We start from the raw sequence: 23,079 nt of genomic DNA on the forward strand, positions 1-23,079 counted from the left end.
TGTGTTAAAGAGTCTGCCTGTTGAAAAGATATCTTTATTGCTGCAATAAATTAATGTATCAGACTATGACTGCTAGTTTCTCTAATTGGCTATCAATTCATTCCAGATTAGCAGCCCCCAGTATTCATGTGCTTTGTGAGGTCTGCTTTGAATCCTCTCTAAAGATGCCTTGGTTCTGTGGCCAGATTTCTATATAAACAGTGTTACCTAATTTTAAAGGGTTGCTTCGTTAGGCAGAAGTTTTTCATGTCCGTCATTTTTGCCTCACAAAATTGTCCATTTGTATAGTGCACACAGTCCATTATTAAATTTTCTTATTAGTCCTATGAAAGTGCTATTGTATAAATTTTGATTTATCTAGAATGTACTTCAGAGAAAAAGGCTTTTGGTGTCAAATTATGTCTCATTTCATGTGTCTGTTGGGGAAAAAGAGAAGATACCCTGTGTCTGGTCCTGACAAAGCATATTTCATCAGACTGCTATTATTTCTGTGCAGGCTTTGAAGAAAAAGGGTAAAAGGTCATTCTTTTGTTTGTGACTAAGGAAGATATTGTCTTTGAAAGATGGTTTATTTTTCTCATATTTTAAATAATCTTACTCTCATAGCCCAAATATATCCTTGCTTTAAAACCTTAAGATACATATTTCAATATAAATATGCTCAGCAAGAAGACCAATTCACTTTTAAGGAAGGCTGACTGTTTATAAAATGTGCAGCATTTAGGTCATGTTAATGTTCTTGCAAATAAAATATTTTGACTGTCACATCAGAAATGAGAAATTGTGTTACAAGAATGAATCCTTGAGGATGTTTTTACATCAGTATAATAAATGCATAAAAGGTGCTTTGTAAAGGTGATATTTATCATTCACTATAAATAACTAGATTTAATAAATTTCTTTTAATGTTGCTTGGGCTTTTGCACAGCCAAATGCCCTCTCTGTAGGAATGAGCTTCAAGTAGATAACTTGGTGGAATGGTCCCCTAGAAGAGGAAATAGACTCCAGTAATGAAAAGAAGCCTGATCAGGAGTGGATATGTAACTCAAAGGTGCGTTCTATTACGTTTTATTTAGCTTTCATTACGGTTTTGTAGAGCATACCCTATAATTGTGTAAATATACTGAACATTATATATGTATGGATAACATACTTTTAAGTTATTATTTAGAAGTCTGTCGAGCATGTCTAGCCAGCACAGAAGAAAATGCGTACTAAAATCACACCACAAACAAACTGCAATTCCCTTGCAGCAGGGAAACAAGACAAAAGGAATACCAGTTGTAAATTGATGCTGGTCATGGTTTGGTACATAGGTGTGCGTTAATTAAATAAAACTTCGGGTAAAGAGCTTTGCTTTTTGTTTCAGTTTCTGAAGATAGAGCAGTTCTATAACCACTGAAACTTAGTCAAATCCTAATTTACTTTTGGAAACAAACGCTAAATAAATAATTTCTTAAATCTTACTTAAGCAATATATATTTGCTCTAGAGGGGAAAACTAAATGGGCATATGTTCAATACAACTCTTGTCAGAAAAAACATTTCAGTATTCTTATTTTACTTTGTAGACTTGTTTCTCAAGCTCTGCCACATCATTTTTCTTTGTCACAAATTCTGGCAGCAAATGAAAGTGAATCTTTCTGTTTGTACTTTGACCTTATCATTTTGGGATTGCTTTTCTGAAATATTAAGTTTTTAACATTTAATGAAGAAATTGTTCTTTCAAGTGCTGGTTACAAATTTGTTCCTTAAAAATCTTTTTGTGGAGACATAAGAGCTAATTTCAGACATTATGCTCTACAATAAATCATGATTTTTATTCTTTTTCTTTTTAGCTGGTGCGGTTACTTTCATTCTCTAGTTAGTAGTTCTTTATGTCATCTTAGCTAAACCTTACTGAGAAAACTAGAAGCGTTCTTCTGCTTCGCCTCCCATTCCTTGTTCCTTTTGTTCTCATGTTGGTTCCAAGAGAGATTGTGGTGCCTCCTTATTCCCTGTGATACCTAGCCAAGGGTCCTGCATACCTTATTTACCTCAGTATATCTGGGGGAAGCCTTTCTCACTTCTTGAGTATTGCTATGGTAGATCACTTGCCTAGGGGCTGTCCATAGCTTAAGCCTTATTCTCTGAAGTTCCAGTACTTCGTTCCTATTTTGCATATACCCTGGAGATAGAGGACTTGCAGACTTTTGACAATGTGAAGTATGTCTGGAAAATTGGTTCTGAATTCTCCTTCCCAAAGCACTCTCAATCACCCTGTAGTTTGTGACTATTAGAAATGCTGAACCCATAGTTTCCTATGGAAATTAGAAGAAAGCCTACTCACGGAATTCAAGATTAGTTCATTGAAAAGGTATTACTGAACAATGATTTGTCTCAATTGATGTGAACTTTATCAAAGCCATCTGTAGGAATGGACTCTAACCAAGTCAAAGTAAGTTCCTTTCATTTCAGATAAATACTTAATTTATTTATCAATTTAATTTGATTTCAGATAAACGCTCTTATGCATGCTTTAGTAGAACTACGGAGGGATAAGTCCAGCTGCTAAATGTCTGGTTGTTTGTCAGTTCACAACTTTCTTGTCACTGATAGAAAACTGTTTGAGGTAAGTAGAACTGATGTTATTTTCAATAAACATGTCCTTTTGTGGTGTTTTAGAATGATCTCTCAAAGAAAATGGAGCTTATATGCAGAGGTGAGGATTTTAATGTATTTATTTCCTGTTGTCACCCAAAATGGATTGGTAAATTCAACATTTTTACTTTCTCTTTAGAGAATCAGGGCTTGCATTTATTCATTTGGATGGGTCAATGGCACAGAAGAAAAGAATGAAAGCAATTTGTTGTTTCCAAAGCAACCAAGCAGGGTCCTGAACTATAATGCTTTTGTCTCTGAAAGTGGGTGGAGTTGGATTAAATGTGACAGCAGCTTTCCTAGTGTTTTTAATGGATCCTGTGGTAATGGGTTGTTCATAATGATATGGCCTAATCTAGGTGAAATTTCTTTGGTGTTTTTCTAAGAGGCAGAAGGAAAACCTGTCTGAGAAAGAATGACAATGATGAGTATCTGTTTAAAAGACAAATAGAAGTTTCCTTCATTTGTTTCCCTAGCATCTTCTTGTTTTAACACTGTATTTTTTTGCTGTCCATTTATTTACTATAAGTGGAAAGAATACTAGTAATACTACTAACTTAGACAGTGTAGCGTATGCTATGTTCATTCTTCATATCTCTCTTTCTTTCTGATACTTTTGAATGAGACTTTCTGTTTGTTATGAACTTCAAAAGCCACAAAGTGGAATTTGAGGAACACTGTATATTTAATGTAGTACTTGTCTGTTCTAGTCTCTTCTGCTATTACTGAGAATTTATTTATAAATTAAGACATTAGTCTGAGGTTACCTTTTGTGGTCATGGGAAACTGGTAATACTTACATTTAGGAAGTTTTTTTTCCTTTCATTAAAGCACTCAGAAATGCAAAATTATTTGTAAAGAATAAAAATGTAAATTACCTTTATTGATAACAAAACAGTTGCCTTAGCAAAACTGATTTATGTGTTGTGTCATTGTACCAGATTAAGGGTTTTCTATTCACTTCCTGCCTTCCCCTGTTCACTCCTCTGGTGTAATTCCCAAATTTTTTTGGCAGTTGGAAACTGTAACAAAATCTGCACTTGAAAGAAACAGAGTAAATTAAAACAATAGTTTAGCTTTGGACTTGGGCATCCATCACTGCCAATTGTAAAGAAAAAGTACAAGCTTGGACATCAGGTCATGGATAGTAACAGTACAAAGACAAAGCCTATTTATTTAATAAGTAAAAGAAATTAAGTATGAGTAAGAGTATGGAGAAGTTGCCATGAAAGAATTTTTTTCATGAATCACAATGCATCTTCACAAATATTGTCTGTGTATGGACTGCATTGATCCATTCACTTGGAAGGGACCTACACTACCATAACGCCATCATGTCTGACTGTTTGGGGTTTTTTTCCCAAAAATTCTCTGAATACTTGTAGAAAGTGCAAAATAATTTTAATCTTCTGTGAAGATAATGAGGTATAATGAATTCATCATATTGCAGCAAGCAGTTGTAAGAAAATAAGCTAAGCATTGCTAACACCAAGTCATCTACAGTCTAGGTATATCTAACAACCCAGGGCCAAATATAATTGCTGCCTTTAGAGACCTCTGAACAGCAACTTCTCATGCTGCTGGTAGACATCCTGCGATGGTAACCATCCCAAGTGGCAGTGGTTGACTGCTTATGTTTGATGGAGGAGCAGTGGGCCCACATGATCCTTTCTTTATGATCTCACTTTTGAATAAACAGTGCCAAATGAGAGTCATTCATGCATTAGCATTCCTTGAAGTGCACTAGCAGCAGTAATAGGATTTAAGAAGCAGAAATACCAGTGGAGTAATCAGTTTTTCAAATTCTTACTTTTGCAGGCTATGTCCAAAGATGGTATTTAATTCAAAATTTTAAAAGTACTTTTTACTATTTCTGAATAATATACATCTGCAGGAGGGAGTTCCTCTGATAATTACTTCCCAGGACTTAGTAAAAAGGTAGTACTTAAATTTGTGAAACACTTACTTTTAATATTTTACTTAACAGAACTCCAATGATTTTTGTGAAGTTTTTTTTTTTGTTGTTGATGGAATGCTAGAATCATAGGCATGTATTGCACTATGCTATCTAGTAATTTCAATAGACACTTTGAACAATAAGACCATGCTAGATGCAAAGTAGAATCTGATCCACTCGTGTGTCAGTGAATGAGGAAGTCCTTACAAAATAAATTAAAACAAATTATTTTATAGCTGCCAGCTTTCTAACAGTTTTCCTTTACTGCTTTTCCACTTGCAGTGGAAAAATGACGTTTTCCACTTCCATACATATGTCTCAATGGAATGCTGATCTGCACGCCACTTGACTTATGGAGGAAGGACTTGGTAAACTACACCCATTCATGTACCACAGAGTAAAAAACAGTGCTGAAGAATCTCAGTTGAGCATTAGCTGAATATTTATGTCTGTTCCTGTCTTTCCATTTGATTCTTGTCTTCTGATAATGTGTTTATCTAACACATATTCTGCTCCCTTCACTGCGATGCTCAGACTTTGAATTGGAGTCAGAGATTGCTATATCTATGTCCTGTTTAGATTTGGGAAGTGTACTTAACAGCAGAGAAATGGAGTCCATAAAGCCTTTTATCTCTTACATCTGAAAATATCAACCTGCTGATAATAAGATGAATTGGAAACATAGGAAGTGGAAAAGGACTGAGAAATAAAGGGAAGATATCTACTATCTGAAGCAAATGGGCTAATGAAAGGAGTGAAAAAGGAAGTAAAAACAAGCAAACTATCAAACTGATGCCATTTTTGGAGAGCCAGGACCTTAGCTATGGAGAAGGGCATACTTTAAGTCTGTTAGAGAAAGAATTACAAGGACACAAACGATGGAAGCATGAACCCCAGTATCTGACTGCCACTGGAAAGCTGAAAAAGAACAAGAAAACAGCTAAACCTGATTGAAGTTGGGTTTTGAGTGCCATTTTTTGGGGTTTTTTGTGGTTTTTTTTTTTTTTGGTTTGGCATAGAGTTTATGTAAGTTAAACTTTGTGTTTTGCTGTTACAGATTTTGATATTTAGAGATAAGCTGGAAAAATAATTTGAAATTATGAAAGAGGATTTGGCCTCTTTTTAGTTATGTCCATTTTGCAAGTAAGAATTTCACAGGCAAGAGTACCATTTCTATGGCTAGTCAAGCTACATGATTACTTATGTGAACATATGCTGACACTTTGTAAAATGGCTTAGTTTGATTATGAAAACAACTAAAACCAATTACTAGTATTTTTTTCATCTATTAGATTATTATTTCCAAGTTCCAAAGCCATATGTAACTTACTGAAGGTAGTACTGAGCTTTATGGTCTCTCCCAAGAAAGCCATATTAATATATCTGAGAGAAAAGATGTAAAACTTGAGCACAGAAAAGTCCTGTCTGAGTTGATGGAGCTGTTCAGCAAGCAAGTGGTTGAACACCTTGGTGTTCTGACTATTTGGGATTTTTCTTCTGCTTTTCATGATGTGTAAGTAGTCTTTGGCTTTTGGCATTCTCTTTTGTGAAGTTTGAATGGTATGTTCTAGTAGTAAGCTTTTGGAATTATTTTTAATTCCAAAGATTGAGTTAGTAGCCTGTCATTCTGATTTTGACTGGGTTTTGTTTGCTTGTTTGGGGGTTTTTGTTCCTTTTTTTTTTTTTCTTACCTTATACATAAAACAAAGATGTATATGAAAAAATGCTTCTTAAGCTTTTAAGAGTTGCTCTGAGCTGTCACCATTTAAGGAAAACCTTAGATTATATGCTTCATAATGGCAAATGAAGTTCCAATATTTGAGTTGCAATCTAAGCAATGCTGTGATTCTTCTGAATAATGATGTTTAGAGTATAGTGCTGTTTTGAGTACGTTCAGATTAGAGCAGAAAACTGCTTGATGTATCAAGTGATGCTATTGCAAGGGAAAAAACGGATTTTTACTTTTCTGCAAAAGCTGCCTACAGCAATTGTGAAGGAAATAGTGGCAAATAATGACATAAAGGTCATTTTATTGAAAATAAGCTGCATAGAATTTGGTATAGATGTCATACCTTTCCTGAGGCCATGGTTAAACACTTGATCATAGTATGAGTTACAGAGGCTACAGCAGAATTCTTTTCACAGGTGATCTTTCTTCACTAACTGTATTTGTTAATCCAAAACATGCTGGTTTTCATCTTATTCAGCATCTCTCCTTATCTTATTGTATTAATGTAACGAAACATACGTGCTAAACCAAATTTTCAGGCAGGTAATAAGTATCATACTTTTACACTTTCTTGGTTCTCTCCAACTAAGCTTAAAAAGAAGTAATGTCCCTACTCTCCAGTATGAATACAGACAAGGGGAGGACAATGTAGACTTGGCTTTAAAAGAGTATGTTACCATTTTCCATAGAGTAGTCTTTGAGTATGCAGAACTCTCCAATATTTGTTTGATAAAGTATACTTTTGTCATTACAGACTGTAACTAGTAATCCCTCCTGCTTTCACACAACTTCAAATTTATATGTTAAAAAACAAACAAAACAAAACAAACAAACAAAAAAACACAGCAAAAGAAAAACCCATACAGGAAAGGGCTAGTTACAACCTGCAGTTCAGATACTATGTTCTTTTAAGTAGCTACAAGCTACTTTGGTTTGGACCTCATCTTTTAGAATTTTTTCTAAATGGTGAACAACTAAATCATAGAGGAATTAAGTAGTGAAAACAAGTTAAAATATACCAACCCTTATACTCATGTCTTCTGCTTTACCAGCAAATGGTGAGAGCTTGTTGATTGTTTATTTTATCTCTAGGCTCAAGATTTAGCACCATCACTATATTCCAGCCAAAATCCTCCTTTACTAGGAAATAAGGAATTTATATTTTCTTAGTGTTTCTGGATTTGTGAAAGGTACAGCTGTCAAAAAACACTAATTTTGCTCTGTTTAGACTTTTGACTAAAGGATAGAAAACCTTAGTACAGATGACAGGCAATCTGTCTGTCATCAGCATGCTTTATTTTTACTGCTTTTCCATGTGTCTTGGAGAACATGTAGCCTGAGTGTGGCAAAAAAAGCACTTCCTTTACTGTCTTTATACATGGAAAGAGTAGTTTTCCTTACCAGGATAGGTACAGTTACTTAAGCAGCTATGTAATCTTTCTTTGCCAAACTAGTATCACAGTTGTTTTTATGACTAAGTTCAGTGTAGACGGCTTACATTAGGGATGGTGTTTCTTCAGTCACTTGAAAGAAGGATGCTTTCTTCCCAAACTTCAAGCTACTAATGTAAACACCTTCAGCAGGTACTTCCTCGTGTGCCCTGTCCTATATTTATGGCAAGTTAGTACAGGGATTGGCCCTAAACAACTCCCTAGCAAATGACTAAGTACTTCTAAATAATTATGAACTAAAAGATGGACATTTGCTAATGAGAGCTTGAGTAACATCAGCAAAGCTTAAGGGATATTTATACCTGTTGAATATTTTAGTTAGACTGCTTTAAAGCTCCTTTTTTTAATTGCTCGAGAGTTTAGGGAAGACAGAAATGCATGACAACTTTTTATTTTTATATCAAGTGCAACATTGCAAGGAACAGATAAAACTCAGTTTACTAGTCCCATAGTATACAGAACTGAAAAACGCATTCTGCCATGCTGCAGGCACTGTGCGTAAGAACCTGGTCAAAATTTCAGTGCAATTGTGACTGGAAGAGCAAAGCAGTGCTATTACTGTTACATGTATGTATCCCAGTGTCATTAATACATTTATGGTAAAGCAGAATGGCTACCACTCCAGTGTATGAGCAATCCCATGAATTAGATTTTACATCTAAAACAGCAAGCAAAGGAATCAATGCTAATCACCTAATGAGGTGAGGTAACAAACCCAGTTTAAAGAATATGTTGAGCCAATTGATCAAAACAGAAGAAATTTTAAGCTGAAAATACCTGGCTTTATCTAGTATGGAGAATTGGAAATTGGGCAGTAATAGGTGGCCCAAGGATTCTGCTTCCTAGCTTTTGCTCAGTCTTCATCTGTAGCACTGCAGAGGCCTTCAGCCAAGAAGTTTTTCCTCAAGCTACTAGCAAGTGTAACTGACCACCATCTATACCTTTCTAGCTGTTAGTTCTGGAACAAGTCCTTGCATCACCACTGTTTGAGACAGGCACTTCTACTGAAGGTAGGTATCAAGTTTCTTCTTGATGTTGTCAAAGGAATCCACTCCCATATAGTCAGCTTGGCCCTGCTCCCACCGTTCCTTGCGTTCTTCTGAAGATTCAGTTGGTAATAGTGGTGATACTGATACGTGGGACACTGCCTCTGTAACTTCTGCCTAAAAGGAAAGGTAGAGTAAAAATATAGAAATACTTTGTGCAGCTAAAGCGCGCAACAAGCCATAGAATGGGACAACAAAGTTGATGTTATCATGCGCAGTAGCAAGCATTGCCAATGGGTAGGGATTGTGCAGCTTTCCTAGCAAAATAACAAAGCAGAGTTACAGATGTTAGCAAGGGGAAAAAAGAAAAGAAAATTTTCAGTTCTTCATACCTCTCTACAGAAGCCACAAGAGAAAGCCAGAGTATAGACCAAGCCCGATAGCTGCAAATAGTTTGTTAGAAAGATGCAAGATTACCAAGAGAAGCACATCTGAAGAGGTCAATAACTTTGGTCTTAGAAAGGCTGAGAACTTAAACTGTTTCATGTACTAAGCTAAGACTAAGAAGTCCGCAGTCAGATGCAGGCTGCTAAACTCTGTGAATGACAACTAGAGTTAGAAGCATTACTTTGGTTGTCCTAGGCAATGTGATTCACCATGCAAGATCTGTATGTACATATTTGCATGCTGAACTGGGGTTCTTCTCCTTGAGAACCTTATTAGCTGCAACACAGAGGACTTATATCCTTCTCTGTATAAATTAAAGAAGTTACTACATCAAAGAAGTTACTACAGTATAAGACCTGGTGCTACATTAACTATGTACAGAGTTTGTTTTAGGCAAGCATACAGCCATGTCCAAGACCTGTCTAGCATGCTTCTCTTTTATAGTATTATTTATTCCAAGCTTAAAAGGACAAAACTAAAATATCCTGCATCCCACAAACTAAACCACACCCATGCTTTGAGATGGACAGAGGGAAGGGAAATTGAAGCAATGGTAAATAACCTGTCATCCATACTTAGGTATGGATGCACAAGATTATTAGAACACGTACCATATTTACCCCTGGAGTAATTTCTTTAACAATTCCATGCTGTTCTAGTAATGGTAAAACATCAGCTATGTAGGTATCCCACCACATGTTGAGGAATTCTGGGTGAACTATTTTAGGGTCATCCATGTTGCCCTTTATGCTTTTTGTTCTGGAGTCATATGTATAGTTCCACGGCTTTGTGCTTCCCAGGAAATGCACTACCTTAGTATTTGCACCAAACCTGTTGGGCAGAAAAATTTTAGAAGTCAGTTTGTACATATGTCTAGAAAACAAGTTTAGACAGTCAGACACAACTTTTTTTAACCTGTTATTTCTGTATTTGTCCAGAAAACAGAAATATGAATATTTAGGTGGCTAAGTGCTAAATTATCAAACTGCCAATGCCTATTGGGACTGAAAGCATTGTGAAACAACGGAAAAAATGCAAGCTGAATTCTACATTGCACTAGTCAGAATACAGCCAAAACCTAGTGGTCTGGGCTATTTAAATACTTACAGACAACTCAAGTCTTTAGGGTCATGTCCATAGCTCAGGGGAGAGCAGTCTCAAGCAGCCGTTGCAATCGGAACTGGTTTTAAAAGTGAAAAAGATTCTACTCCAAAGTCAGCAAGCCAGAGTGTTAAGCATTACAAGTATTATGTAGAGAACAGTCAGCGTTAAGAGTTATCCTTTCAGTTTATAGCCCTGTAGAAATGGATCATTGGACGGCTCTGCTGCAAGGAGACCATGTGCTTGAAAAATAGCAACTTTGCATAACCAAGGCATTTCAGAACACTCCTGGATCTTGGTGCAGCAGGGTCTTGCTTAGACAACCCTTACTTCCTAAATAACCTTAGGACAACCATGCGTGGGTTTGTCAGTGGGTTGTTTTTGTTTCTTTTTAAACCATTTAAACTACTTTCAGTATGGACTTCTCCCTTTGTCCCAGCTGTTATCAGTATGTTCTTCTGTATTAAAAGTAAAGATGAGATGCACCTCTTCTCAAGTAAAGAACTAAACACTGAAAGAGAAAACATTCATGTCATTCTCCTACAGTTCCAGAGCTGGGTTTTAGCTTGATTCAGTTTTGTGAACAAGCAATACTAGTCTGTCTGCTAACAGTGACTATGTCACCTAGTTCAGTTTGTATCACATTAGGCTTTCTTGTCAACATCATATGACTGAAATGGAGAGTAACATCAAGTAGCTTGGCTTATGTTTTATTAAGCAGATGCTGGTCATTTTGACCAGGACTCGGGTGTTAAAGAGTTTTGTGTATGGAGACAATACGGGTGTGTTTCAAAAGCCATAGAATATTCAAACCAAGTATGCATTTGCATGGGGTTGTAGGTTTCATACTATTTTAAGGTCCTTGACTATATCTGAATGTTCATGTTCAATGTTTTCAATACAACTGAACTTACTGCAGAATGAAGACTTGTCTGTGCATGAAAGGCCAAGTATTTGCTTTAACGGCATGAAAAAAAGTGTCTTCAAGAGGTCAGTTACTGGGCTTTAACTTTAAACCCCAAAAGTCAAGATTTAGCATAAGGGGACTACCTTAGTTTTATTAGCTGTCAGTACTAAACCTGAGTTTTCTTTATCTTGGGCTGCTGCTGTTCTAAGGAAACATATTGTTCAAAAATCAAGAGAATAGAATGCATAAGAAGTATCACAACATTTGTTGCAAATAGAGAAGTATACTCTTGGTATCCTGTCTACTTACAGTCAGAACAACAGATGCCAAGCTTCTACAATGTTTTCAGCATCTGCTTTCTAGATACTTTCTGGACCTGCAATACTTTATTTGGGCATTTAAGCTCAACTGTTAGGAAGCTTTATGTCTACACTGGCCTCAGCAACTAATCTGTCTTTCCACATCTCCCAGAAAAGTCCTTCATCAATGTTTTGAAGTCAGAGAGCATTTGTCATGAATTGGCATTTTCCTTTGGAAAAAGGATTACTGAGACTGCTGTGAAATCTAGCCTCACTGTACAAAGCTGCAAAAAACTTAGCTATTACTGTCAGTAGGTTTAAATTTCACTATATTCTAACTGTTGATTATCAAGAGTGTAGCTGCCGATCTAACCAAGGGAACTTGTTCCACCTATTGAGCAGGGAGTGTTGCTTACAAGGGCTGCACTTCCAGCATTCTATTTTTGAAGGTCTGATGAACTCAGTTAAGCAACTGATTCAATCAGTTAAAGATAATTTTTTGTCAAGAACTCCCAGATCCAATTAGTGTTCTGTGGCAACTAAGTAATTTGTAAAATTAAGGTCACGTGACTGACAGCCAGCCATGGAAACATCTACTTTACAATAGATGTTAGTTTACCAAATGCTATCCAGCTACTTAGTCATTCTGAGGCTTGCATATATTTCTTTAAATAAGTGTTCCACTTTTAGCATGACAAGATTCCAAATAGTATTCTGATCACAAGACATAGTTTGATCTTGAGCCAGCAAGGCCTGCTAATGCCAGCTGCTGCTTTAGACACTAGTAACCTGATGTCATTCAGAGATCAGATTGTTTTTATGCACTTGGCACTTTCCCTTTTCCTTGCCTCCAACTTCTGTAGCTCATAATAGATAAAGAGTTTCTGTGTAACACTTCAGTTTCCCTTCTTTCCCCCCTCACCCCACCCCCTTTCTCCTGGATTGTTATAACACTTTGAACAACCCTGCCTCTGACATACACTTTACTCACATGCCACACTAACACTGCTAGCTAGCGAGGATACAGGCTTTGTCACAGAGGAAATATGCAATGATATGTGGTTGGTTGTATTCTTTGCTCCATCTTGCTGTTATTTAAGGAACGGACAGAGGTCTAGAAAGACTGTTAGGAGAGAATTCTAGCTTGATACAAATCTTTGTTCACCACACTTACTTGAATGGTATCGGTTGATCAGATGAAACTGTAACTACTGGTTGTTAAATACCCTAAATAACTGGAGTGAAGAAAGGGCAAGTTATCTAAGTGGGAAGGATACCACTAGTGACATGCTGAAGGTCAGCTCAAGTTGATTAAAGAGCCTACTGCCATTGGTTGGAACTTGTCTAGACTGTATCCTGTACTGGAGGAGTGGTTTTTCCTTTTGCAAGTGACCTGTCAAATGTGCTTACTCAACTTCAGTGTTATTACCAGGGATGAGTAGTTTAAGCTGCAGATACAGCTGAATTTGATTTTCATCAATTCAATTTTTTTTTTTAAGAGAAGAAATTACGGTATTTTGAGTGGCAGGAACAGTCTACTTCTAAAAAGCCTGTGTAAGCTCACATCATGCCTGTTCATTCTGTTACAAGAAATTAGTTTATGTAAGCTCTGAAGGTCTTCTTGAAGTTTTCAACTTACGCTTTAAATGCTGGAAGGTAGGAATATACAGAAGTGCTGCTCAAATTATAAATAAACGGTAGATGTTTGCTCATGTCTGTTGTTGCCCAGCTGCTGAAGAAGGTGTTTAATAACCCCTGATCTGCACCTAAAAGAGAAAGCATTAATAGGCTACGAGCATCAGACAGCTATTTGAAGATCTTTTTCAGTCACTTTACTAAGTAGGAGTTGGTAATGCAGTTATCATGTCCTGTCGAAGTCTGGCACAGAGCACTACAGTCCTATTTGTGAACAACCCTGTAAACCTTCTGCTCTTTGAATATTCCAAAAGCGCAGAGAATGAAATAGTATATATGGGGTTACTTTTGTTAAAGATGGGAAGCTGCTCACAAACTCTGCCATTTAGTTTCTTTTACAGCTTAAGTTCAATCTGTATAACACAGCAATAACACCCCACAATAAAACAGTACAACTGAGCACTGCTCAGCTGTAGCTCAGAAGATCAAATGGCAGCAAAAAGTTTTATTACGTATGCTTCCAGGTGCATGACCAACATCATCTCACTGACAGAGTTAGGGTATCAGTGGCCTGTTAGACCTGCAGTGCCAGATGCATCTACCTCCACACTGATCTGAGAAGAAAAGCACATGTAGTCTTGTTGACAATTATAGGAAAACTCCATCAAATTCCTTAACAGATAACAGGTGTTTCTAATTCTGCACTAAAAAGCTCCTGACTAACCACTAAATGAAGATAATCTGTGTTCAGAAGGGTCATGTCTTAGTTTGCAAGTAGAGGTTGTTACAAGGTTAAGTGAATCTGAAGTTGTTTGCTATCTCAGTAGTAGATTAGCTAAAAAATAAATATAGCCCTCAGGCCAGAGAAGACTAGTTTATAAGCAGCAACTGACAAGTAAAAACCTATTTATCTACATCCATTCGTTCTTTATCACAATGAATACAATTAGTCTTTAAATGGTAATAATCCCTCTTATCAAGGAGATTGAAGGGAGTCCTCTGACTTTCATTTGCTGTATTCTTTCACCTATCACTGCATGCACAAGTAGCATTACTAAGGGGTAGGTAAGTGGATAGCTTAGTAAGCAGACAATGTTTCATTTTAATCTTTCATTTTCTTAAGCACTCAGTCTCTGCTGACTCAGGAAAAGGTTTTTATTGGCCTATGATTCGATTTAGGGCAGTATTAAGGTTTATACCATCAGTGCCATTTGAGCAGAATTTGCTTTTTGCAGCTGAAGTATCTAGACGCTGGGCATAAACTTAGATGTACGGACAGTACACTGACAAATATAAATTCTAGGTATCCTGTTACAGCTGTCAGCGTACATGCAGATTGCAGAATGAGAAACAGCCAGAGACTCAGTCCAGCAATTTCAAATCTCTGACTTGCCTCTCAATCTGTAAAGGAAGGAAAGCACTTTTGAAAAACTGGTATCCATCATAAGAGAACTGAGGGGGCAGCAACCGTGTATTTAACTTACTCTACAGGACTTTTTCTTGCTCAGATTGGTTTACATCCTTGGCCTTTTTTCAGACTGCATGCATTTGTGCCAAAGCAGACAATGAAAGCAGTATCTAGCTGTCCTAATTCAGACTTCAACAGGAGTATTGTTATATAAACAGGATCTCACACATAAGGTGAAAAATCAGGCAATACTTAATATTAACTACATATTTACACATACATATCAATGTACAATACAGCAAGACTATTTTGGATCCCAGGCTAAAGAGCAAGAGGATTGTCTAAGCAATAGCAACATTCTTAAGGTAGCAGGACTACCAGATTTCTTCTAAAACCCAACTTTTCTTTCCTATCCACTACTTTTAGATTGTATCTAGAGTAGTTGCATGACATATTCTTTGTTATCTACAAACGTGAAGTTTAGACAGACAGAGTAGATGTGTACATACGTAGCCATCATTCTTCCATTTCTGGACAACAGTAATGGAGGCAGCAGTCTGCTGTTACATACAGGAAATATTCTAGGTCTTCTATGCCCTAGTTACTCCTACTGCACACAAGGCACTTGCAGCTTGACTTCACCTACACATAGTTTGGTAGGTTGTTAAGTTTGCATCCCTGTGTCCCATTAAAAGCAGTGACCCTTCATAGGTTTCTCTCACTAAGTTTCCTAGGCCCTTTTATTACTCTGTAGGTCAATTTAATTTTCAATTCCCTTTCTCCCTGCGAAGTTCCTGAGCTCAGCAGTAGCTTATACAGATGGTCTCGGTCTCCATGGCATCATTACTCAGACCAGTAATACCATTTAATAAAAACTAAGATTTTGAAGCTGAAGTACAAATTGCAGTTCTAGAAATTTGATAACAAAACAACTAGCCCACTGATTTTGCTGTTAAGTGCTGCAACAATTGCTTTGCATTTAGGACAGAGGAAGTTTCACCGTTGCGTGGCTTTAGCATTCATGTCAGAAAGCATATTGTAAAAAGAGTTCTATTCATTTGGAGGTTTTTTGATTGGTTGCTTTTGGGGGAGTTGGGGGTTTTTTTCGGGGGGGGGGGGTAGGACAGGGTGTTTGGTTGGTTTTGGGGGGTTTTGTTCGTTTTAATGCAACAGTTCAGAATTATGCTACAGATTTTGCTATAGCTGGTGACCAGTTTGCACCTTTGACCTTTATTACATGGCAGTATTAATTTTCATTTGGTATCATTGAGCATGCAACTGCTCAATGTTCTTTAGAAGAATCCCTACAGTAACAAGGATTATTCTGCAGACTAGGAGTGACATCTGAATATTTTGCTTTTCACAAAGTACTGAGAGGTAAGTCAACATTACCTTTTATCTGAGCGTTTCATTTTATGGTCTTGTTTACATAGTTTTCTATATTTTTTTTCAGTTAGACTTTGCTTTCTACCACAGTAGTTACATAATGAAATTAAGTGACAGGAGAAAGTGAAGCTTTTAACTACAGCTGTCTCCAAGGGACATAAGCTTTTCCTGCAACAGTAACAGGTTAAGCAGACTTACAGGACAGCACAACTTGGTTTCTCAGGCTGAAACCTGGTACAGTGGCGGATCCCAAGTAACCTATGGCAGGAAGCAACCAAGGCTACTGCATGCACTACTACATGCACCCTGTAATGACAGGAAGCCATCACATAGCATACAAAGAGGTTTCTGTATCTTCGAATGTTTGATTTTCTGAAGCTGTGCTCAAGTTGACCAGTACTATTTTTTCTATAGCAGCTTGAGTTAGTATAGAACATCCAAGCCTTGAATGTTAGGGATGTCTGAAGCATAGTACTGGAGTTTCATTTCTTGTTATATGATTCTACCTGTTAGTCTGGAGGCCAAACTCAGTTTTTATTTCATTAAGCCTGAAAAAAGTAATTTTACTACATATTGTAATGATAGCCTCTATTTCTGAGAAGGATACAATTTTTGCATGGTTACATTGAGAATTCTATCATACAGAGTCCCCATGAGATGTATGTGGTTACTGAGCCATCCCAAATACTGTTAGACCATTTTGGTCTAACTTACACTGAAATACAAATTAATACATACCATCAAAGCTGCCTTTCTCTGTGGCAAACTGCAACAGCTGACTGTATGTTTCAATGGAAGGTCGGTAAACAAAAACTCCTGAATTAAAACAGTCGGGCCAGCCTGGATCTGGTGCTGCAGATAGCTCTTCTCTCTCAAAAAGCTCATCTATATTTGACAAAACCTAATTGCAAAGGAGTTTAAAAAAATGCTTTTAGGTTAGGAATTGTGGTATCATGTTTTTCATGTATTTTGGCAAATACACTAAGACACAAAAGGAAGTTCTTTTATCAGTGTTCATGTTACAGAAGACAATACTTGACATAGTCCCCACAGACTCCATAACAGTTAATTTAGTTTAAAAGGCACACACATTCTTACTGTTACTAGTCCATCTATTATCCCTACTCTTAAAAAAAAAACATAGAAAAAAATCCAACAACCCTGATACTAGGACTTTGAGAAGTACCATGAGACACAGCCACTTACCATTGTGTCTGCATCCATGAAAACACATTTTGAAAACTGTGTCAGTTCCCAGCAGTGAAGCTTTGTTAGTGTGACACCCAACTCAGGTCTTTTCATTAACGCCAAGTGTGCTGAATCCCCACTATCCAAGACATTTACCAATATGACTTCATCAAAGACTTTTTCCAGCACTCTCCTGGGGAAGAGTCAATTGGCAAGATTTAGTTCTAGTGTTACTCCAACAGCAGACCACACAACAGATTCCGTAAAGAGAAGTGGAATAACAGGAAACCTGGCAACATTTCTTGTTGAAAAGTAGTAAGAATTGACTGCATATTTTGGAACACACAAGTACACCTGTCTGCCATAAAGTTTGTAATGTGCACATTTTGGTGAACAAAGAAGTCTTCTGGGGTTTTTTTTCTTCCACAGAGTTTTAGTTGGCATTGCTATCTAGTTCAGTAAGTCATACACTAAGCTTTTTTTTTTCATCCAGACTCTAATATCTAGCAACTTAAAAACCTACTCTGAGCAGACAATTAAGAAATGGGAAGCTGTTACACTAGCTTGAGCAGGACAGTAGTTGAATTTGAAGCAGCTTAGACCAATTTTATGCAATATTTACACTGTTCTGGATTTGTGACATTTGAGACATCTGCCTAGACCTAGTTACTAAAACTTTCTTTATCCCATGAAGTCTTTTCAAGACTAACTTAGTTATGGCTGTGGGTACAAAATGTTTTGAACCAGTATCATATTCGCTAAAGAGTGACAAACTTTCAGGCAGTGTAGTGAAATTTAGTGAAATTGGTAGATATCCAACCTTTGCTTTACCATCAATAGAGAATTACCATTAGTTCAAGAGATTAAGGTATTTGTGCTGCTTAAAACAGGAAACATCAGTAAAGTCTTACTGTTCTTCAGCATATCTTGAATGCTTAGCAATTGCCAGTACAATTTAAGCCCCACAGAGCTTTTAAATGAGTTTTGGAACTCTGCCTTGCAAGGCAGTCTTTATACTGACAGTTGGTGGGTCAGTGCTTCTGAACTTCAGGCATACTTTGTTAGTGGAGACAGGGTGAGAAATGCAAGTTCCAATTACACCATTAGGTACATAAGTATCACTGGTCTAAGGGCGCAGTACTAGGTGGCTTTCACTAGCACATAGGCACATTTAAGGTTCATCTTAGAAGAGCACACTCACCTAGTAGGCTGAAATAGATGTTCCTATATGCAACATTTTAAAAGCGATACAACCGTTTAGCTGCCAGGAGACTCCAGGGAAAGTCACTGCATTTTCTAAATTGAGTCACCTCTCTATTGTGTCTATATACTGATAACTCTTTTCAGAATTACTTCCCATGTAGAGAATCTTGACTTATTATCTGTACTTCCCATAGTTATCAACTGTTTCGTTGTTTGTTTTTACCCTCTTACATGTGGAAAGAATCCAGTCCACTCCATAGTGAGACTATTCTAAGGAGGCTGTAGGAAGCAGTTGCCTCTTCCTTTCATTTGATGTACTGTGCTGACCTTGTTAGATGCCTCTGTTCAGCTGCTGATTTGACATACTTGGTGCTACCTCAGTTCTGCCTGCTTCTCCCATAATAAAATTTGAAGTGTCCGCTAGATTTCAATAGAGCTTGTGTTATATTATGTCAATTGGGAATATTTCTGCAAAACAAACAAACACTAATTTCCTGCCCTCACCTTCACATGCATACTCATAGCACTAACAAATGCGTGGGCAATATTACATTGTCAGACAATTCTAAGCAGGACTACAGAAGAGCAAAGATCTAGCAGAAATATCAGTATCAAGTCATGGTTTAGAGCTCTAACTGCAGACTATTTGTTTAACTCATCGTAGGGAAGAAAAAAAAAAACACACCAAAACATAAACAGTTTCATGTTTGAAGAACTTACGGAACTCCAGATAAGTTGAGTTCTTATTAGCTGTTCAGCTTCCAGAGCTTTGAAAGGTTACTATTAAGAAAGTTAACTTCCATTTTTCAACCTGCACATCAGCAGGAACTGTTGCAGTCTGAAGCATGTAAGTGACCTTACCTCATAAGATCTGAGACCTGAGGAGTTATGAGTGCAGTCAGCTTCCTTGTTGTTCTATACTGTTGCAAGGATGAACCAAGTACCAGCGCTCCTTTCACATAGGAGTCATTTGTGGCTAGAGTCACAAAAGACTGGTCTGGAAGAAATGAATGTGGTCAAGTTAGCACAATCCACTACTTTATTCTGAGACAGATACATTAGAAACCCAGTATTGTTAGGTAATCTTGCTGTGAGACCTCTAAGATGTGTCCTTTAATTCTGTGTACAGGGCCTTCCTACGTGACTCAATGAAGCAGATTGTTTGCATAGCTACATTTGCTATTGGTAACTTCACACATGGCAAAATGCAGTAAAATGACCCACAAAATCAAGACTGTTTTAAGAGAGCACCAGTTCAAATTTGCCCACAGGTTAAGTAAGTCATGCCAAAAGTAGAGACAATCCAAAATTCTAAAGAGCTCTACTTGGGCGACTAATATGCTATTATACAAAAAGTGTTTGGAGTCTGTGAGCTTGCTTTTGCCCTAAAGTTAGTGGATGTAGAGTTTCTCTAGGTTCAGCTCTCAACCCTGAAGCTAAAGCAGCGTAAAACTGGCAATTCATTTTCAAATGAAAGTAAGCATTGAATTATATCTTAGACAACAGTTTTAAGTTTTGCTAGCTCAGGATTTTGCAGATGAGTTGTTCTGCAACCCATGGTAGCAGCTCTGTCACAAGAATGCAAAATTTAAACGGGAAGTAACTAGTAATGCAAAATGCAATTTAGAACTTGCAGGAATAATTTTTACTCTTTGAGCAAAAAGAGGTACTATAATCTCCTGCTCCAGCTGTATCTTAAATATAGATTAAGACAGATTGTTTTACCCTATAGTACTTACTGAAACCATATTATACAAGCTTTGCCTTCTTTCATGTTGTTTTAAACTGCCAGAGGGGGACTCATAAAAGCAAACAAGTAACTTATAAAAGCTCTTCAGTTCACTGTTAGCTATTTTAATGTAGACCTCCTTTCAAAGTTATATCACTTTACAAAGCATGGTCTTTCCTACCAATCCATTTTCACTCTATCAACAAAACAGTTTCTTCATAAGAATTTCAAGAGTCAAATTTATTTTAGCAACTTTGATTTCTTTTTATTACAAAAGGTGTTAACTAGGTTAGATCAGAGTGAGAGTTCTGGGCTCTTAAAGGCTTACTGTCAAGCCTAGGAGCAAGATTAAAATACTTACTCCTTTCAGAAAAAGTTTTGTTTGGCACAACGCCTAAACTCACAAGGCAATCGTCATCAATATCTTTTTAACTTAATACTCCCTTAACAGTTGACAACAGACAATCACGTACCATAATTGCCTATAAGCTCTGCAAACCTGGTCTGCAAGATCTATAGACCAGCTACAAAACCTTCTATTTTGCTTAGCAGCAAAACCAACTAGTCCCAAGGGATTTAGATTATAGTGGTCAATTACAAAGATAAAAAAAGCTTCTATAATGCCAGGAATAAAGATATTTTGTTTCAATTCACTTTTAGCTGCCTATTTGTACTAGTTCATATTCAGCAAATCTGCAGAACAACTTTATGTTTCTTTAAAGGGCAAGAGTGTAATATTTTAAGTTGTATAAACAGCCTCCTAATGGGACAGGGTTTTTCACTAGGTAATTGGCATGTTACCATTCAATACATGGAAGTCTGACGCTATGCTCTCAACAGCTCACTAAAAATCCAGTGTAGACAAAGTGGGATTGTGCCCAATATTCATCTGAATGTTGTTTGGGTTTTTTTCCCCTAGCAGTGTAGCACTAATTCTTAAAGTGACCTTGCCACTGAAAGACAGATCTTTTCTTCATTGACCTGTTAGCAGGTACAATTCTACTCTGTCGCATCTTCTTGAAACTGAATATTCTCACACACATACACAAAGGTCTTTAGGGAAATAAAGTCAATTTAATGATGCAGCCCCCTACTGTGTCCCAGCTCTAGGAGGAAACTTTACAACTGCTTGACAGGAGGTTAATATTGCCAACCTGGAGACCATCTAAGTCAGCATAACTTTCCAAAGTTTCAAATAAACTATGTTTTATTCTATATCTAAAGTTTCTATCGTATCTATTCTATATCATCCTGTGTTCAATATCATCTACATATCATACCTAAGTGTTCTATTCCATATAATTTCTAAGTACATGAGCTCATGCTACAATTTGGGCAAGACCAGTTGCTGCTTACTATGGAAGTTATATCTGCAAAAGACTAGTCCATTCTACCAAAACATCAAATATTTCAGCTGTGTGGGTCTCCCTTCTTATCCTTTTCCCCTTCTCTGTAAACACTTTCTTCACAGAATCTTGTGTTTACACAGCAGCCACTGCTAGGCCTGAAACATAATGAACTCTTGGTGAGAGTACGTTCTCAAAACCACATAGAATGAGAGGCAGTTGCCCAGCTTCCTAATTGACTTACCCAGACAAAACCATGCTACTTCAGAGAACTCTTTGGCTGCCCAGTTCATAGGCTATAATATCTCTTTGCAAGAGTTTTTGTGCTAGCCCTTACACACCCACTAGCATCCTGGAAGTCTGAGCTAGAAGTGATCTTTCATTTGATGGCATGTAGAGGTTACTGGAGTGCTTGCCCCAGATCATTTAAAAACTCTCCTGGAAGATTTGTCCTAGGCATAGCCAGAGTTCACAGGTGCTTGCCTTTTCTCCTATTCTCTGAGTTAGGTGCTAGTATATCTCATTTGCTTTCTGAGTACAGGATTCCTAGAGAGACAGGAGCATCTTATCAAGACATGCATCGGAGGGCACACTTCCTGCAGGCTTCCAGACCTGAAAATGAAACCGACTTTGCTGACAACTTTAGGTGAAAATCGGAGAAAAAAAGAAAAACCCCAAAAAACCCCCAAACAAAGCAAACAAACAAAAAACCCCAAACAACAACAAAAAATACCGGAAGAAAGAAGTAACACGTACACGGAGAGCCGTAAGGACCTACTCACTGCAAAGTATCAAAAGCACATAGATCACAAGCTCTCTCGGCGTTTTAGGAGAGGGCTGGGTTTTCACCGCTGTACCCCTACAGTGGCCTCTCCGGCCCATCCTGCTCCCCGCCACGCGGGCGACATCCCTCCCGTTAGGGGACGGAGCGTGGGGCAGAGCACGGAGCGAGGGGCGGAAAGAGCCGGCACCGTCCACGTCCTCTCAAACCGCACAGCGGTGCCCGGCGGGCCGGCTCCGAACCCCCCGCGGGCAGCCCCTGCCCGCACCAGGCGAAGCCAGCCAGCTCGCCGCCAGGACGGCTGCCTAAAAATAGGCGCGGCCGCGGCGACTCCGCCGCGCCGATCCCGCGGCCGCGTGGCGGCTCCGCGAGCGCGGCCCTCGCGAAGAGCGGCGCGAGCCGGGCGGGCGGGCGCGCACTGACCTGCCATGGTTCCCGAGCGCAGGGCGGTGCGGGAGACGCAGCGGCCGCGGTCGGGGCCGCGCTGAGGCCGCCCCTTATATAGGGGCGGGGCCAGCAGCGGCGCGTCGGTGGCGGCCGGAGGACGCCCCGCCCCGAGGAATCCCCGCGGCGCCGCGGGCGGAGCCCCCGCCATGGCCTCCCGCGGCGGCGGCACGTCACCCCCCCCCCTTCCGGGGCCGACGCCGCGTCCTCTCCGGGAGGCCTCGGACCCCCCCCCGCGTGCCCGCTGCCGTGCCTCTCGGGTAAAGCGGAGCTGGAAAATGATGAAAATACTCCGCTGCGCGAATAGAGGGAACCACCGTGTCAGGGTGCTGTGGCTCAGGCCGGGAGCGGCGGTGGTACACAGGAGGAGCGTTGCTTCTGTGGCCGCTAAGCCCTGGGGGAAGGACTAAAACTGCTGGGAAGAGTCCCCTTGGCACTGCAGG

The 23,079-nt window shown here is 38.5% G+C and overlaps 1 protein-coding gene across 5 annotated transcripts; it reads right to left on the reverse strand.

The window, feature by feature from the left end:
* Positions 1-8,151: 8,151 nt before the first annotated feature.
* On the reverse strand, positions 8,152-22,732 carry GYG1 (glycogenin 1). 5 transcript variants are annotated; one of them, XM_064721705.1, is made up of 8 exons: positions 22,616-22,732; positions 19,198-19,333; positions 17,152-17,326; positions 16,684-16,846; positions 13,156-13,282; positions 9,821-10,040; positions 9,155-9,205; positions 8,152-8,939 (listed from the first exon to the last, which is right to left on the reverse strand). In XM_064721705.1, the coding sequence occupies exons 1-8, from the start codon at positions 22,620-22,622 to the stop codon at positions 8,778-8,780; spliced, it is 1,041 nt and encodes a 346-aa protein (XP_064577775.1). In that variant the 5' UTR covers positions 22,623-22,732; the 3' UTR covers positions 8,152-8,777. The 5 variants fall into 5 exon arrangements, with proteins under 5 accessions (XP_064577775.1, XP_064577778.1, XP_064577773.1 ...); XM_064721708.1 differs by lacking the exon at positions 22,616-22,732 and adding an exon at positions 21,895-22,026; XM_064721703.1 differs by lacking the exon at positions 22,616-22,732 and adding an exon at positions 21,656-21,870.
* Between the last annotated feature and the right edge of the window lie 347 nt (positions 22,733-23,079).

This window comes from Zonotrichia leucophrys, chromosome 9 (genome assembly GCF_028769735.1).
Source record: "Zonotrichia leucophrys gambelii isolate GWCS_2022_RI chromosome 9, RI_Zleu_2.0, whole genome shotgun sequence".
In the NCBI taxonomy this organism is placed as follows: Eukaryota; Metazoa; Chordata; class Aves; order Passeriformes; family Passerellidae; genus Zonotrichia; species Zonotrichia leucophrys.

Excerpts from the sequence above, each read along its gene's own strand:
- GYG1 (XM_064721703.1), bottom strand. The coding sequence starts at position 21,704 with ATGAACTGGGCAGCCAAAGAGTTCTCTGAAGTAGCATGGTTTTGTCTG. Across the intron at positions 10,041-13,155 it reads TACCTTCCAGCATTTAAAGC|GTTTGGTGCAAATACTAAGG; the intron begins GTAAGTTGAAAA and ends TCTGCCCAACAG. Across the intron at positions 9,206-9,820 it reads TTACTCCAGGGGTAAATATG|CTATCGGGCTTGGTCTATAC; the intron begins GTACGTGTTCTA and ends AACTATTTGCAG.